The sequence below is a fragment of the Chrysochloris asiatica genome, unplaced genomic scaffold (assembly GCF_000296735.1).
Source record: "Chrysochloris asiatica unplaced genomic scaffold, ChrAsi1.0 scaffold00018, whole genome shotgun sequence".
NCBI classification, from domain to species: Eukaryota; Metazoa; Chordata; class Mammalia; order Afrosoricida; family Chrysochloridae; genus Chrysochloris; species Chrysochloris asiatica.
Window position 1 is genome coordinate 9,543,111 of NW_006408536.1, and position 16,107 is coordinate 9,559,217.

The 16,107-nt window shown below is 44.2% G+C and overlaps 1 protein-coding gene across 2 annotated transcripts in view; it reads left to right on the forward strand.

Annotated features, from left to right (window-relative positions):
* The first annotated feature begins 12,302 nt into the window (after positions 1-12,302).
* The window catches only part of ACOT9 (acyl-CoA thioesterase 9), a 39,516-nt gene continuing 35,711 nt past the window's right edge, over positions 12,303-16,107 (forward strand). The window contains exon 1 of one of the 2 annotated variants that reach the window (XM_006835571.1): positions 12,303-12,389. In XM_006835571.1, the coding sequence (XP_006835634.1) occupies positions 12,370-12,389 (20 nt within the window). In that variant the 5' untranslated portion in view covers positions 12,303-12,369. The remainder of the gene's footprint in view (positions 12,390-16,107) is intronic. The other variant, XM_006835570.1, reaches the window with a different exon arrangement.

A 16,107-nucleotide genomic window follows, 5' to 3' on the forward strand; every position in this document is an offset into this window, starting at 1 on the left:
ATATATATATAATTTTTTTTTTTCTTTTTCTTTAACTGCCATTTCCATGAGTGTTGATTGTGGATCCAGGTAAAATGAAATCCTTGACAGCTTCAATCTTTTCTCCATTTATCATAATGTTATTTATTTGTTCAGTTGTAAGGATTTTTTTTTTCCCTTTACATTGAGGAGCAATACATACTCAAGGCTGTATTATTTGATCTTCATCAATAAGTATTTTTAGTTCTCTTTGCCTTCAGTAAGCAAGGAAAAATTCAGACATAGACTTGTTGTTTTCAAGTGCTGTTGAGTTGACTCCAACTCATGACGACCCCGTATAGAGTTTCCGAGGAGCAGTTGGTGGGTTTGAACTTGAACTGCTGACCTTTCAGTTAACAGCCCACTGCTTATCTTACTGCACCACACCAGGACTCCTTTCTGTTTGTTAAAGTCATCTACCTTGAAGTAAGTGCTGGACATGGACTTAGTGAAATCGAAATTTAAAGACAGTAAATTTAATGATTTCAGAAATCAGGAAACTCTTTTAAAAAAGTGGGACTTTAGTTAGGCCCTTGTTATGCAGTGAATTGTGCCCCGCCCCCCCAAATATGTGTTGTAAATCCTAACTTCTGTGTCCGTGGTTATGATTCCCTTTCGGAGTGCGTTATCTTTGTCATATTAATGAGACAGGATTAGTACAGGGGGTATCTTGAGTCAATCTCTTTTTAATAAAAGAGATTTAAAAAGCAAGGTAGCAAGCACAAATGGGGGGAGATAGATGAAGATCACCCAGAATCAGAATCCCAAGAGGGACATGGATCTTCCTTCAGAGCCATCAGAGTGAGGACTTCTAGGCTCCCTAACTGTTCAGACTCGGACTCCTTTGTCCATCAGCAGGAGTGGAGATGGAGGAGTGGGGTGGAGTGGTGTGTGTGTCCTGAGCCATGTGTGTGTGTCCCAGTGCAGGAGGGTGGATGTGTGTCGCAGTCCTCAGGGTTGTCCGCAGCTATCCCCAGCCTGGTTGATCCCCCAACGTTGGGTGTCACCGGTCAAACTCAGCAGAACCCCGTCCAAGAGGGGCCTCAGCTGGAGTGCGTCCCCTGAGCTCTTTACATGTTGTACCGCCTCACACAGTGAAGGCCACATGTAGCATATGTCTCACAAGTGACACCTGTGGAGGGTCCCTGTCCTGTTCCCCTCCCAGTTTGAAGCAGCCCAGGGCAGAGAGTGAGTGGTGGGGAAGATGGTGAGGAGAAGTGGTCTGGCCACTTAGTTTGAATGAGACTAGTTCCAGCTTGGAACCTTGTAGAAGGCTCCTGGGGAGGTTGTAGTTGCCTGGTCTTAGGAGATAACTGGAGTCCTGATTTGGCGCTGTAGGATAAGCACTGGACTGTGTTCCTCAGACACCCTATACAGCGTCACTGTGAGTCGGAACTCAATGATATTGAGCAATAAGGAAAGTCATCCACTTGTGGTATGTCTGTTATAGCAGCACTAGATAGCAAGCACAACCTAAAAGTCTAAACATTTTTAAACTTTTTATTGCAAATTGGATAAAGTTTACAGAGCAGACCATCAGTTTTACATTAAACAATCACACACATTTCATTTCATCTCATTGATTTCAATCTCCTCTGTAACATCAGTTATCCCACTTTCTCCCTGTGTTTCTCGTTTCCATGCCTCCTTCTTTCCCAATCCTTCTCAACTTTGTCCTTTGGTAAATGCTGCCCTTTGGTCTTAAATGGATGGATCCTGGTGTGACACTGTAGGAATAGCACTGGACTGTGAACCACAAGGTTGGCAGTTCAAACTCACCAGTTCCTCTTTGGAAACCCTATACAGGGTTGCTATGCATCAGAACAACAGCAGCAACAACATACTTCACTAGTGTTGTTTTCCTTATAGACGTATCTATTGCTTGGCTGAAAATTGAGCCACGGGGTACATTCAGTTCCAGTCTTGAGTGGCAACTGAAGGGTGATTTGACAGGTGGCCATGAAGAGAGGCAGGTGCTCGATGAAGGGAGTACAGCAAGAACAGCTGTCTTGACAGAGCAATGGAATGAGGTGCTGATGAGGTGCCAGCTTGGCGGTAAGACTACAAGAATGGGGTGACCTCCTCCAGGATGTAGTGTAAATACTGTATTCACTTTCTCTTATTGAGTAACAAGTGACCATAAAATTGGCAGCTCAAAACAACACACAGCTTATTTATTTTATTTTATTGCACTTTAGGTAAAAGTTAGTTTTCCAATCCATAATTTATATACAAAGTGTTCTTTGACATTGGGTAAAATCCCTGCAATGTGTTGGCGCTCTCCCTATTCCTCCCTCAGCTCTCCGTTTGTGTTTTAGTCTGGTTTCTCCACCCTGTCTTCTCATCTTTGGTTTTGAGCAAATGTTGCCTTTTGGTCACACACAGTTGATTGTTCCAAGGAGCACAATATCAAACTGTTGGTTTTATAGCCCCTTCTGTTATTTGGGTGAAAGGTGTCCTCCAGAAGTGTCTTCAGTTTCATGTTAGAAGGGTTTCTCAGGGCAAGTCTCAGGGGTTCCCTAGTATCTGTCAGACAAGTAAGTCTGATCTTTTCTTTTTGTTTTAATTTGAATTTTGATCTACCTTTTTGACCCATGGGATCTTTTTCTTGCGATCATGGTCAAAGTGGTCGGAAGTAGTAACCAGGCACCATCAAGTTATTCTGGTCTCACGCTAGAAGAGGTTATGGTTCATGTGGGCCATTAGTCCTTTGGACTAATTACTTCCTTGAGTTTCTTTGCTCTCCTTTGCTCCAAGAGGGAATAGACCAATGGTTATTTCTTAGATGGTTGCTCACAAGCTCTTCAAACCCTAGACTGGTGGTGATAATGTACCGTGGAGTTGGTTCTGACCCATAGCGACCCTGTACAGGGTTTCTGAGGCTGTAAATCTTTACGGGAGCAGAAAGCCTCATCTTTCTCCCATGGAAGAGCTGGTCGTTTTGAACTGCTGACCTTGAGGTTAGCAGCCCGATTTGTAACCACTACGTTGCCAGAGCTCCTTAAACTCTAGTCTAGGATACAGAATATTATCTTTCAGAACTGGCAACATATGTTTAGTATCTCCGTTTTTGTGGGTCAAGCATGGCTTAGTTGGGTCCACTGATCAGTCTCATAAGACTGCAATCAAGGTGCTGGCCATGACTGGAATCTCATCCAGGCTTTCAGTGTTGTTTGTAAGCTCATGTAATTATTGGCAGGGTTCTTTTTTTTTTTTTGCAACTGTCAAACTCACGGTTGCTTGCTTTTCAAGGCCAAAGATAGCCCCAGTTCCTTTTTTAAGAGTCTGATAGGGTCAAGCCCACCCAGGGTGGTCTTCCAATTACCACCATTCATCATGACCCAATGTGAAACTCTGTATTTCCCGACCCTGCAACTTTGGGCTTGGGAATTGAAAATTCTGTTCCACAAAGGGTTTCACTCTTGCTAGTAGACAACAACAAGGGTCCCATTGAGCTCCAAGCTATGGCTACTGCCATAACTTTAGATTCCTGTGTCCAGGAAGTTACCATCTTGGCAGGAGCTATTGACCTCAGTCAACAGGAAGTTCAACTGCAGTGACCCAGTGATTGCAGGAAGGAATGCATATGGAACTCAGTCCAGCTACTTAGGCACCTCTTGGTTTCCCTTGCCCAGTTGTGACTGTGCAACCCCAGTTTGTGAAAGATGTGGTTACCAGGGGCTCAGACTCTTGAGAATGAGAATTCGGGTCACATCATTAGGCAAGCCAGAGGTGATACCTAAGAATGAGGGGAATTTAGATTGGATAGTAGAGGAGTGAGGATCAGTTGTGGCTCCAAGATCAACTCTAGTGATGGGGACTGTAGTTTGTTCTACTAACCTCCCTTTTCTAAGTGTTCTCTGAGGAAGAGACTCCCACAGGGACCGTGGAGGAGCTGCTCCCTGAATGTGTATGGAGAAATGGATCTGCAGTGTGGCAGCCACAGAGGTGTCCCTCTCTGATCTCCCTTCTGGAGAGAACCTCCTGCTGACAGCCTTAAAGATCTGCCTTGGCTTTCCAATTGAGGTCACATGTTTCCCAGGTAACCTTTAGTCAAAGATTGAGCACAACAATGGCGCAAGAGCTCCCAGTTTCTGGCCAGTACAGAACTTTTCAGAAAGTCAGCTGGTCTCAGAACTGTACTGCAGCCTGAGACTCTTCCTATCCAAGTATCCTTCCTTTCCCCTCTCCTTTTCAGGTGTTAGACCTGTGTCACGATCTGACATGCTTGCTTACTCCAGCTCCCATAAAAGGAGAGCGCTTTTATGTTCTACAGGAGTTACTTCCAGTCAGCCTCTTGCACTTCTAACTATCTTCCTAGAGAACCTAGGCTCACACGGCAGCCTTGAAATTCAGGTTTAAGTATGGAAAATTGGGCAGTGAGAAACATCTGGTCAGGGTCTTGAAGGAAAGCTGAATTCACCCTAGATGGCTCAAGTGAAGGGACTTTAAAATTGAACTGCTTACAGAGATGTGATCAGGATTAAAAGAACAAATAAGGGAAGCAGTTACCACCCATACGTGCTAAGGGGCAAGAGAAAGAAACTCTGAAGTGTTACCAGAGGCCAGCAGGAGCTGGAGTCATGGAGGAGAAGCCACTTGGCAGCAGCTGAGGTTGAGCTGTTAATCGAAAGGTCTATGCTTCGAACCCATCAGCCACTCCACAGGAGACAGCTGAGGCAGCCTGAGAATCCCCATGGAGCAGTTCTGTTCTGTCCTATAGGGTCACTAGGACTGGGAACTGGCTCAACGGCTGTGGGATTTTTGTTGTTGTTTCTAGAGGTTGGGAAGACTGTAGCTACTGTTTTAGGTTTATATTTGAAATACTAGTTGTGGGGTGTATGCATGTATTTATATATTTCTATTTATAGACTTTTTTTTGATGGGTGCCGCTATCCTAATTCCCAGAAAAATAAACACACTGTCCAAATGACGCAGGAGTACTTTCCTTATTCCTCTATTAGAATTAATATTGTGAAATTATTTTAATTTGTTTATATGTTCCTCCCTCCCTTAGGCTGTATGTTTCTCTTGGTCCAGGACTGTGCCTTGTTTGTCCCTGTAGTCTTAGTTCCTCAAATGTCACTGAATCTATGTGAAGGGGAAAGTACGGAAGCATGTCGGGAAAAGGCAGGAAGGTGTTGGTGCCCGCAGATCTGAGGGGAAGGCCAGAAACTGGCCGAGGTTGAATTCTGGTTGACACTCGTTACATGGGCTGACCAGGTTTGGAATGCAGAGACTTGGAAAGCAGCTGTAGTTAAAGAGAGGCGGCACCCCAAGCATCTTGGTCTTGGTGGGGATCTTGGCCCAGGAATCATTCAAGAGAATTCTGAGCCTCCCAAACATGCCCCATCAACAGAGAACTCTTCTCTAACTCCTTTCCCCGCTCCTCCCTCACCTGCCACCCTGAGTATTTCTCAACCCTTATAGTCCCAGACTGGAACCCACAGACTTCAGTTCCAACTGAAGCAGTTCCAACCACTAAAGTTTGGACTTCTGTGAGTGACACTGTTTCTTTAGTTTCCCAACACTAGACCTCAGTGCCTTGATGCTCCCTGAAAGTGCCCAAGATGATAACACACCGAAGCTCTGGCAGACTTGGCCTGAGACATTTATTCCAGTCCATTAAAGCAGTCAAGCTCAGTAGTTTGAACTTACCAGTCACTCCGTGGGAGAAAAATGAGGTTTTCTGCTTCAGATTTATAGCTTCAGAAACCTTATACACAGTTGCTATGCATCAGAACCGACTCATTGGCACACCACCACCATCACCACCACATTAAAGTAGATTGCTCTGTCTCTGTATACATGAGCCAAACTAGTTGCCGTCTTGTCAGTTCCGACTTGTGACGACGCCCTTGTGTATCAGAGTAGAGCTATGCTCCATAGGGTTTTCAGTGGCTCTTATTTTAAAAGTAGATTTCCAGGCCTTTCTTCTGAAGCACTTTTGTGTGGACTCCACCTGCCAACCTTTCAGTTAGTATTAACCATTTGAGCCACCCCGGAACATATATAATGTATACAAAAAATAGCCCATTACCATTGAGTAGATTCCAACTCCCAGTGATTGTCTAGGACAGAGTAGAACTGCTCCATAGGGTTGCCAAGGCAATGATCTTACCAGAAGCAGACTGCCAAGGCTTTCTCCCATGGAGAGTCTGGTAGGTCCAAACCACCAACCCTTCAGTTTGCAGCTCAGCACTTAACCACTGTGCCATAAGGGCTCCTAATATAGGCAAACATATAGGAGGATAAAGGTATTGCTACAAAATTATAGGAACCTTTATTAGATAAAAATATCAAACTGTGAAGCTACTGACTCTGATATGTAAAGTTTGCAAGCGGCCCACCTAAGGTGCTATTATTGGTCTCTCCTCATCTACCCTGAGACCTGAAGAACTAGATGGGGTCTGGCTACTACTGCTGACCACAATAGAGGAGCCTGGATAGTATGGAAGAAAAATGTGGACCAGAACTCAAAATTACAAAAAGACGAGGCTTACTGGTTGGAAGTCTGATGGAAACCCTAAGACTATGGCCCTTGGTCACCCTTGAGGTCTGAAATGAATGCACCCCCAACTCAAATTTCAACTAAACAAAAGAGAGGTTTACACGGTGAACAATAATCATATGAGGGAGGTACTCACTCCTCAGAATAATCAACCATTTGAGAGCAAAAGGGCAACATTTTCCCATTTCAGGACACAGGAAGGGATAGGAAAGAATAATAAATGGAACGAGGAAACACAGGGAGGAAGTGGGAAGATTGCTGTTACATTGTGGGACTTGCAATCAGTGACGTGAAACAAAATGTGTATGAACTGTTGAATGGAAAACTGATTTGCTCTGTAAACCTGTACCCAGTTCACAATAATATATATATATACAAGCTTTTCAAATGTTAAATTCACCAGCTGCTCCTCAGAAACCCTATAGAGGGTTGCTATGAATCGGAACAGACTCGATGGCACTTAATAACAACAACAATAAATGTGTGTGTGTATATATGTATATAAGTTTTCAAAAAGTTCATGGAAAAATGGATTTAAAAGATAATTGAATTTTTCTACAAACTTTTTGAAGTCCCTGTGTGTGTGCATTTGACATTTTCTTCTTCTTTTTAATCCTTAAGCAAGAGGAAATTGTTAGAGAGTATTGCTAAAAACAATCTTTCAACACCGGTCTTTGATGAACAGTCTTGAAAGGAACTGAAGAAAGAAAAGTGATTAAAATCACTGCTATTTCTAAATGACCTAGCCTGGGTTTTGCATCCTGTTGGTGCAAGTAGGCTTAACACTAAGTACTTTCATGTAATAGCTCACTAGTCTTTTGTTTTTTTCCCATGGTTTACCTCCTTCCCTTCCGACTCTTTTCTAGATGCTTTTCTGTAATCTCTGTACAAAATACACGCACCAAATATCCCTCCCACAGCACTGCCTACTTTTCAGCTGAGCTCAGTAATTCATTGCAATGGTCACACAGAACTCAGACACCAGATTCACAGTTAGGGGATTTATTAGGGAAGTTAATAGGTTATAATTCAGATCAGAAGTGCTCAGGGCACAGTTGTTTCAGTCAGTACAGCCTCTCCTCAGCTGTGCCCCAAAGCAGACCTCTCTTTGTCCAATGTTACAAAGCTCTTTAAGGGCTGCTAATAAATGCTCACAAGACACATCACTCCACTGTAAGCCTCAGCCTTAAGGCACTTGGCTCTAGGTCCGTGGGTCAGCAAACCTAGTCCCCCTACCCCAATTAAGTGCCTGGAGACAACCCATTCTGCAAGTAAGCCTCCTGCCCATAGTCACTCAGTGGGTATGGGAAGCCCATTGCTCTTTCTGGTACTCAGAGTCTTGGTTCTACTGCTGCTACTCCTCTACCACTCTTCTGGGGCACAACTTTCTGTCCAAACCAAAGAGGTTCAATGCACAAGGATTTCTTGAGTCCAAAGGGGACACACTCCACTCCTGGCTCTCCATTGGTGGTAGTGTGAAACCCCTTCCTGCTTCTGAGATGGCTCATTTTAAACTCATGTTAGAGTTCCTAGTTTTTACAATCACAATGAACGCTATTAAATATCACAACTGCACCATATCATCCTATCTATGTCTTCTTCCACTTTTTCTTACCCAGACCAATCAGGGCAAAAATGTTGTTTTCTAGGAGTTACAAAGACTATGGGTAGAAGAGCCATATGAAATAATTCACTGCCCTACACTGTATTTTTTAAAATTTTTATTGCAAATTGAGTGATAATTTACATGGGAGAACATCAGTTTTGCACTCATCCTATAGTATTTCACTTCCTTGCAATGATTACAATCCTTTCCATGCATCATCATTTAACATTCTTTGTTTCTATTCTCTCTCTCTCTCTCTCTTTTTTTTTTTTTTTTGATGTACACAAAAACATTCAGGAATATATAACCATTTAAGCAACCAAAGGGCATATTCTGCAAGTCTGCCTACTCACCACCAGCACACACCCTATCTCTTTCCAGGAGTCTAGAGTCCTCAGTTGCTCCCTCTCTCCATGTCCTCATCTCTGTCTCCATCTCTGGTGTTGCTGCTTCTCTGGTTAAGGTCCCACGTTCCGCTTATGCTCTTCTTTCTTGATGGTTCTAGGATCCTTTATTCCTGGAATGTATGATTAATGACTTCTCCCTTTACCTACACTGCATTTTTAAACTCAGGAAATAAACTAATTTTTAAGAAGTGATTTCTTGATCCTAATAAAATTGTAGTGTGAATCAGTTTGTTTGAAGGTCAATGACATAGTTTTCCCAGAACATTTTCTACATAGATATTCAAAAGCCAGGGACACCAACTGTCAAAAGCAAAGACCCATAGATGGCAAGCAGACAGGACACGGCAAAGCAAGCACCACGGTGCTAGGGAACTGTTGTTGTTGGTAAATGCCCTCGAGTTGGTTTTGACTTATAGCGACCCTATAGAGGGTTTCCCACAAGTGGCTGGTGGGTTTGAACCGCCACCTTGCGGTCAAGTGCTTACCCTACAGCGCCACACCAGGACACCAGTGCATAATAGTTGTTGTTAAGTGCCATGGAGTTGGTTCCAACTCATAGCAACCCTGTATATGGTTTCCGAGGAGCGGCTGGTGAGCTTGAACCATCTACATTGTGGTTCAAACTGACTTAATTAAGTGTCTATTAATTATACATTTGTTTGCATCTTTTCCCACAAGATGTGTATCTGAATAGAATTGATGGAACAAAACAGGACACAAGAAGGTAGAGTGGAGAGAATGTTAATAATTCTCAAAACGATATAATTGTTGGGTAGTTTGATGCTTTTGTAACGTCTTCATTTTATATTTTACCTGCTTTCCAAAATGTAGTATAGGGGAGCGCGGTGACTTTGTAGGGACTTTGTAGGATAAGCACTGGACTTCGAACCACAAGCTTAGTGGTTCAAGCCCACCAGCGTCTCCATGTGAGAAAGATAAGACTTTCTACTCTCGCAAATTTACAGCCTTGAAAATCCTATAGTCACTATGAGTTGGACTTAATGGCACTTAACAACAATAGCAACAACATACACAAACACTAACAGAAGTCAGAAGTCATTGCTGAACTGTCTTAAGAATTTCATGCATGCTGCCATTTGAGATATCTGGAATGAATGCTGGGCTAGCTGACTTTAGCAAGATCTCAACAAGGTTAGAGTAAAGAAAGTAGTGGGCTAAGTGATGAGCTTATTTTATTGTTTTCCTCATTAAATAACATCTATAGCTCTGGTAGCGTAGTGGTTACGAATTGGGCTGCGGACCACAAGGTCAGCAGTTTGAAACTACCAGCTGTTCCGTGGGAGAAAGGTGAGGCTTTCTGCTCCTGTAAAGATTTACAGTCTCGGAAACCCTGTACAACAACAAATAGTGGATATGTAGGGAGTGGAGTGGCCCCATATGATAAATATTAGACTGTGAAGCACAAGGCCCGTGGTTCAAGCCTGCAGGCTGCTCCACAGGAGAAGGATGAGGCTTTCCGCTCCTGCAAAGATTTAAGAAAAGGCCTTGGAAACCCTATACACGGTCGCTGAGTCAGAACCGACTCGAAGGCACTTAACAACAACAACATAGTTGATATCTATGGGGTTAGTTGCTTGGTCTCATATTTCTAATTAGTGCTCCGTATCCCTATTCATGGAAATAGCTATATTAGTAGATTGTGACCCCAGTATCTGGCCAGGAATCTGGGTAAGGGGGTACCTGGTAAGTCAGTTGGGCCAATCATAGGATTTTCCCCACTTGCCACAGTTGATTAGTCCAAGAGTGTGTATGTGACCCCGATCAAACCAATGCATCTTTTCTCAGGACCTTTTAGACTTGGAAAGCAGAAGACACAGACATTTGGGTCAGTTTCTATGTATGTGGCTGTGGTTGTAAGATGTAAAGTTCTTACAAGCTTCTTTTATCATGTGGAGAAAACCATTGTACACAGAGAAAAAAGAATGAATCCAGGGTACAAAGGAAAGCAAAGATGAAGGGTGGAAAGAAGGAATTATCATGGCATTGAGTTCCTGGCTATATATTGGAAATTGATGGAAGGTGACTTGATTGCACAAAACTCACAAGCTATCCTTACTCATTGGGCCCTGGGTGTGCTCGACTACAAACCTAAAGGTTAGCAGGTCAGACCTATTCAGTGGCACCATAGAAGAAGGTCTGCTGACATACTTCCATAAAGATTACAGCCAAGAAAACCTGGTAACACTCAGAGTCACCGTTAGTCAGAACTGACTCAATGACAATTAAAAAAAAAAATGCTTATCAATTATGATACCATCTGTGAGTATATAACCTGAGTCTCTTGAACTTAATTGTTCTCCCTGAGTCTTCCATTGCTTCAACCAAAAGTTCAAGTAAAAACATGAAAAAAACCAACACCCAGCATAAATTAATCAAATGTTTATTGAACTCTTAGGTGTGGTAGAGTATAAGGAAGTATAGCTGATACAAAACAAAACAAAACTGTCACTGAAAAGATCCAGACGATAGGAACAAAAGTGAACAAGCTACCTACATGCCCAAAGGTGTCTTCTGAATGTGGAAAATGATGAACTCAGGGAAGGTTAGGGAGAGAGGAAAGAGAGAGCCAAAGATCGTGCTCCACTTGTTAACTCATGAAGTGATGTGCAAAGCAAAAGAGTCAGCTTAATTCAAATCAACACATTTTTACTAAGCATACGGTATTCAGAAATCTTAGCAAATAACATGGCCCTTGCCTCCTGGGAATTTATCATTGGGGACAAAGCAAGACTTGCACATGTTTTTAAAAGCCACATTACTTTTTAATTCCTTTTTAGACTCTTTACCAAGTTTGAAATTATGTTATTTGCTAGCTTGTTTGCTGATTTCATGTCTAGTAAGCTCCCTGGTGTGGTGCTGTGGGCTAATGCATCAGGCTGCGAAGTCGTTTGACTTGCAAGGTCGGTGGTTTAAGCTCACCAGCTGATGCTTGGAAACCCTATACAGGGTTGCTATGGGTCGGAATCGACTCGATGGCAATTAACAACAACAACAACAACAAGCTCCCTAACGGCAGGAATTTTTGTCTCTGTTGTATCCCCATAGTCTACAACAGCATGTAGCACCCTGCAAGCAACTCAAATTAAAAGTCGTTGAATGAAATAAAGCCACAGGGTGAGATTATTTTAACTCTGTGGGCTTAAATCTATTTGGGCCTGCTAAGACGGTCAAGCACGAGTGGACAGCTTGAAATTGGAAGAGAATTTTTTTTTTTTTTTTGAGAAACAATTTTTTATTCCATTAGTTCAGTGGTTCTCAACTTTTGTTTATGTTAGCATCACCTGGGTGCCTTTGGACATCCTGAAGCCCAGGATGCACCCCAGACCTCAGAACTTCTGAGGGAGGGGGCCCAGGTATCATGAGTATTTTGTAAAGCTGTCCAAGAAATTGCGACATGCAGCCAAGGGTAAGAACGACAGACTGTGAGCCGAGGCACGGCCACAAACGAAGCAGGATAACGGGCCGCGCTTGGCCTGCATGTCACGCCTTGGCAGTGGTACATTTAATCAGCCAATAGAGATAGACCGGTTCTTCAGACAACACTCTCAGAGCAGCTCCGAGACCGGGAGGCTCCGCAGTGGCTGACTCCAGTTTCCCGCCAATGAGCTGGCTGGGTTGTCAGACGCGGTGTGGCCCCGCCCCTGGCAGACGCGGCCCCGCCCCGGCGTCCTCATTTTGTGGGCGCGGTCGGGGGAGCTTGGGTTGTGCTCGCGCTGACGCTTGCGTTCTGCGGTCGCCTCGGCTTCCCTCCGCGGAAAGGCGCGCTGGCCTGGCTTCTCCTGGCGCGTGCACTACAGCCGAGCGCGATGAGGCGGGCGGCGCTGCGGTAGGTACCGGGGTGCGGGCTGCGGCGCCCCACGCTGGCCCGCTGCTCACCTAACGGGCCTGGGCGGAAGGAGCGGGCCACTGGCAGGGGATGACTAACACCATGGGCATTTGGGCAGAAAGTGGGGCCCTGATGGGAAGGCCGCCCGCCCGGATGCAGGTCGCCGGCCTCTGGTGAGGGAACCCCAGTTACCACTCGAGTGTCGTGTGACAGGGAATTTAACATGAAAACCAAAGCAGTATTTTCAAGGGAGGAAGTTGGGCGTACCCTGTTTGACATTCCTTTTCTCTTTGGTCATCAGGGGTGTGGTTGGAAACCGTTTGGGGGTAACCTCTGGTCAGAAAACTAGTATTTGGAGTTCCAAGATTCCTCTCCAGCCCTTTGCCCTTTTTGGAGAATATTTTTAGGGTTCAATGTTTGGCCCACTTGGACTCTGACTTGGGTGTGTTGTAACGGGGGCAGGGCCATGCGGTGATTTGAACTTTGCCTTTGATAAGCAGCAAGACCCCTGTTTGGGACTTGGAGGTTGGTTGGGTCACTTGGATGAGAATGCCTTTTCCCACGCGGTATCTTCTTGGCTGACTTAATTAAGGCCTAATGGCCTAGACTCCAGAGTGAGTCTGACTGCCCCCCACCCCACTTCACCCCAATCCTCCAACCCTTCCAAGTAGCTGGGCCCTAGGGGGCGCCCCCGCTCCGACCCCCCTCCCTCCTGCCCCCCTCCCCCCCTCCCGCTTTGGCATCCAAAGTCGTCAGTGTGGGGCACACAGTGGTGACTGGCATTGATTCCATCCTTTCTCTTGGGGGTTCTGGCCCTTTCTCACTGTCCCTGCTGCTGCCTCTGCTGTCACTTTTACCAGTAGAAAAACTGTTGCTCTCCTTTTTCTTTACAGTATTTTAAACAAAAATGGAAAATGGTCTGTCGCTCTCCTTTTTCTTTATAGTACTTAAAACAAAAATAAAAGACTTGTTAAAGGAGCTCTGGTAGCGTAGTGGTTACGAGTTGGGCTGCTAACCTCAAGGTCAGCAGTTCGATACTACCAGTGGTTTCGCGGGAGAAAGCTGAGGCTTTCTGCTCCGGTAAAGATTTCCAGCCTTGGAAACTCTTTACGGGGTCGCTATGGGTCGGAACCGACTCGATAGCACTTAACAACAACAACAACAACAACAATCCTTTATTTGAAGACGAAAGTCATTACAAGATAGGTGACAGTTGGCGTTAACTTGCATTGACCGTGATGCGAAAGGCCTTCCACAAGCTCCATGATCTTGCCATGTGTCATCTGTCTCTCATTTCTTGATTCCCTCTCCTCCTATTTGGAAGTTTCTTCCTTTGCACTGAACTCCCCTAGCCCTGGGCTCCTTTCTTGTGAGTCCTACTGAGCCGGAAGCAGGTATTCTTTGTCAGTATCTATTGAGAGAAAGGCGCCATAGTGAATACAGGTGTCTGCGATAATTAGATTATTAGCCTGATGGGCAGCCTTCGTAGCTTTATTTTTAAAAAGACTCACAAAAGCCACCTGACTTTGTTTAGTCTCTAAATTGCAGGAGTCTACAGAGTGGAGGACGTCTCATTGCTTATTACTGCTCAGGGAACTACCTTGCTCGGGCCTTTGTTATTGTTGTTGCATGATGTGGAGTTGGTTCTGACTCCTAACGACCCTCTGCACAACAGAATGAAACACTACCAGGTCCTGTGCCATCCTCACAATTGTGACGCCTGAGCCCATTGCTGCTGCTGCTGTGCAAGTCCATCTCATTGGGGGTCTTCCTCTTTTTTGTTCACCCTCCACTTTACCAAGCATGATGCCCTTCTCCAGGGATTGGTTCCTCTTGATAACATGTCTGAAGTATGAGAGATGAAGTCTTGCCATCCAGGCTTCTAAGGAGCTTTCTGGCTGTATTTGTGCCAACACAGATTTATTTTTTCTTCTGGCAGTTCATAGTACTGAGCCTAGATATTTCTATTCACACCTCTGGGTGACTTTTGTGTCATTCACTGGAAAAGTTCAATCATAGGATCCTAGGGCCAGAGTGTCCCTGAAGCCTCTTGACAGTGTCTTCTAAGGACCTTAAGATTTTGCTATGACTCCTGAGGTACCAAAACATTGGAGTCATGATTAAATTTTTCTCCCATTTCCTCTACCTCAGTGCTACATATATGAAGGGAAGCAGCTGGGGACTGAAAAAACCCACTAGTCTCTGTCTGTGTGTGTGTGTTGCTAGATAGAGGTGGGGGAGGTGACCAGAATACCTGGATTCTACCTAGATTCTGCCAGTGTGCCAGTTGCCTGGCACTGGAGAAAAGGTATCTAATTTCTCTGGGCTTCAGTTTCTTCAGGAGGTTGGTTTGACTCTGAATTTTTAAATATAGGACCCCATGAGGGTATTAAAGGGCGTGGCTTATGAACCTTCTGAAATAGTATATATTATTTTGTGTATCAGTAAAACTGGGAGTTTTTTTTTTCTTATTATGAGAGCCCACAGTTATCAGTTATCAATGTTGTTGTTGTTGTTAAGTGCCATTGAGTCGGTACTAACTCATAGCAACACTATGCACAACAGAACGAAACACTGCCCAGTCCTGGGCCAACCTCACAATTGTTGCCACACTTGAGCCCATTGATGCTGTCACTTTGCCAATTCACCTTGCTGGGAGTCTTCCTCTTTCTCTGACCCTCCACCTTAGCAAACATAATATCTCTCTCCAGTGACTGGTCCCTCCTGACAACATGGCCGAAGTATGAGAGACAAAGTCTGGCCATCTTGGCCTCCAAGGAGCACTCTGGCTGCACTTCTTCCAACACAGATCTATTGGTTCTTTTGGCAGCCCATGGCACTTTCAGTATTCTCTTCCAACACTATAACTCAAATGCATCAATTCTTCTACAGTCTTTCTTATTCACTGTCCAGCTTTCACATGCATATGAGGTTATTGAAAATACCATGGCTTGCATCAGGCATACTTTAGTCCTCAAGCTGACATCTTTGCTCTTCAACACTTTAAAAAGGTCTTGTGCAGCACATTTGCCTAGTGCAGTATGCCATTTTATTCCTTGACTGCTGCTTCCGTGAGTGTTGATAGTTGATCCAAGATCAGTCAAGATCCTTGACAAGTCTTTTCTCCGTTGGTAAGAATGTTGTTTATTGGTAGGATTTTGTTTTCTTTACATTGAGATGCAATCCATACTGTGGTCTTAGATCTTCATCAGTAAGTATTTTAGGTCCTCTTCACTTTCAGCAAGCAAGGTTGTATCATCTGCATATCTCAGGTTGTTAATGAGTCTTCCTCTAATCCTGATACCACATTTTCCTTCATATAACCCAGCTTCTCGTATTATTTGCTCAGCATACAGGTTGAATAAGTATGGTGCAAGAATACAACCCTGTCGCATACCTTTCTTAATTTTAAACCATTCAGTGTTCCCATGTTCTGTTTGAACAACTGCCTCTTGGTCCATGTACAGATTCCTCATGAGTACAATTAAGTGTTTCGGGATACTAATACTTGTCCGTAGCTTGTCATGATCCATACAATTGAAAGCCTTTGCATAGTCAATAAAGCACAGGTAAACATTTTTTCTGATAGTCTCTGCTTTCAACCAAGACCCATCGGACATCAGCAATGATATCCCTCCTTCCACGGCCTCTTCTGAACCAGGCTTGAACCTCTGGAAGTTCTCTGTCAATGTATGATTGTAGCTGTTTCTATATTACC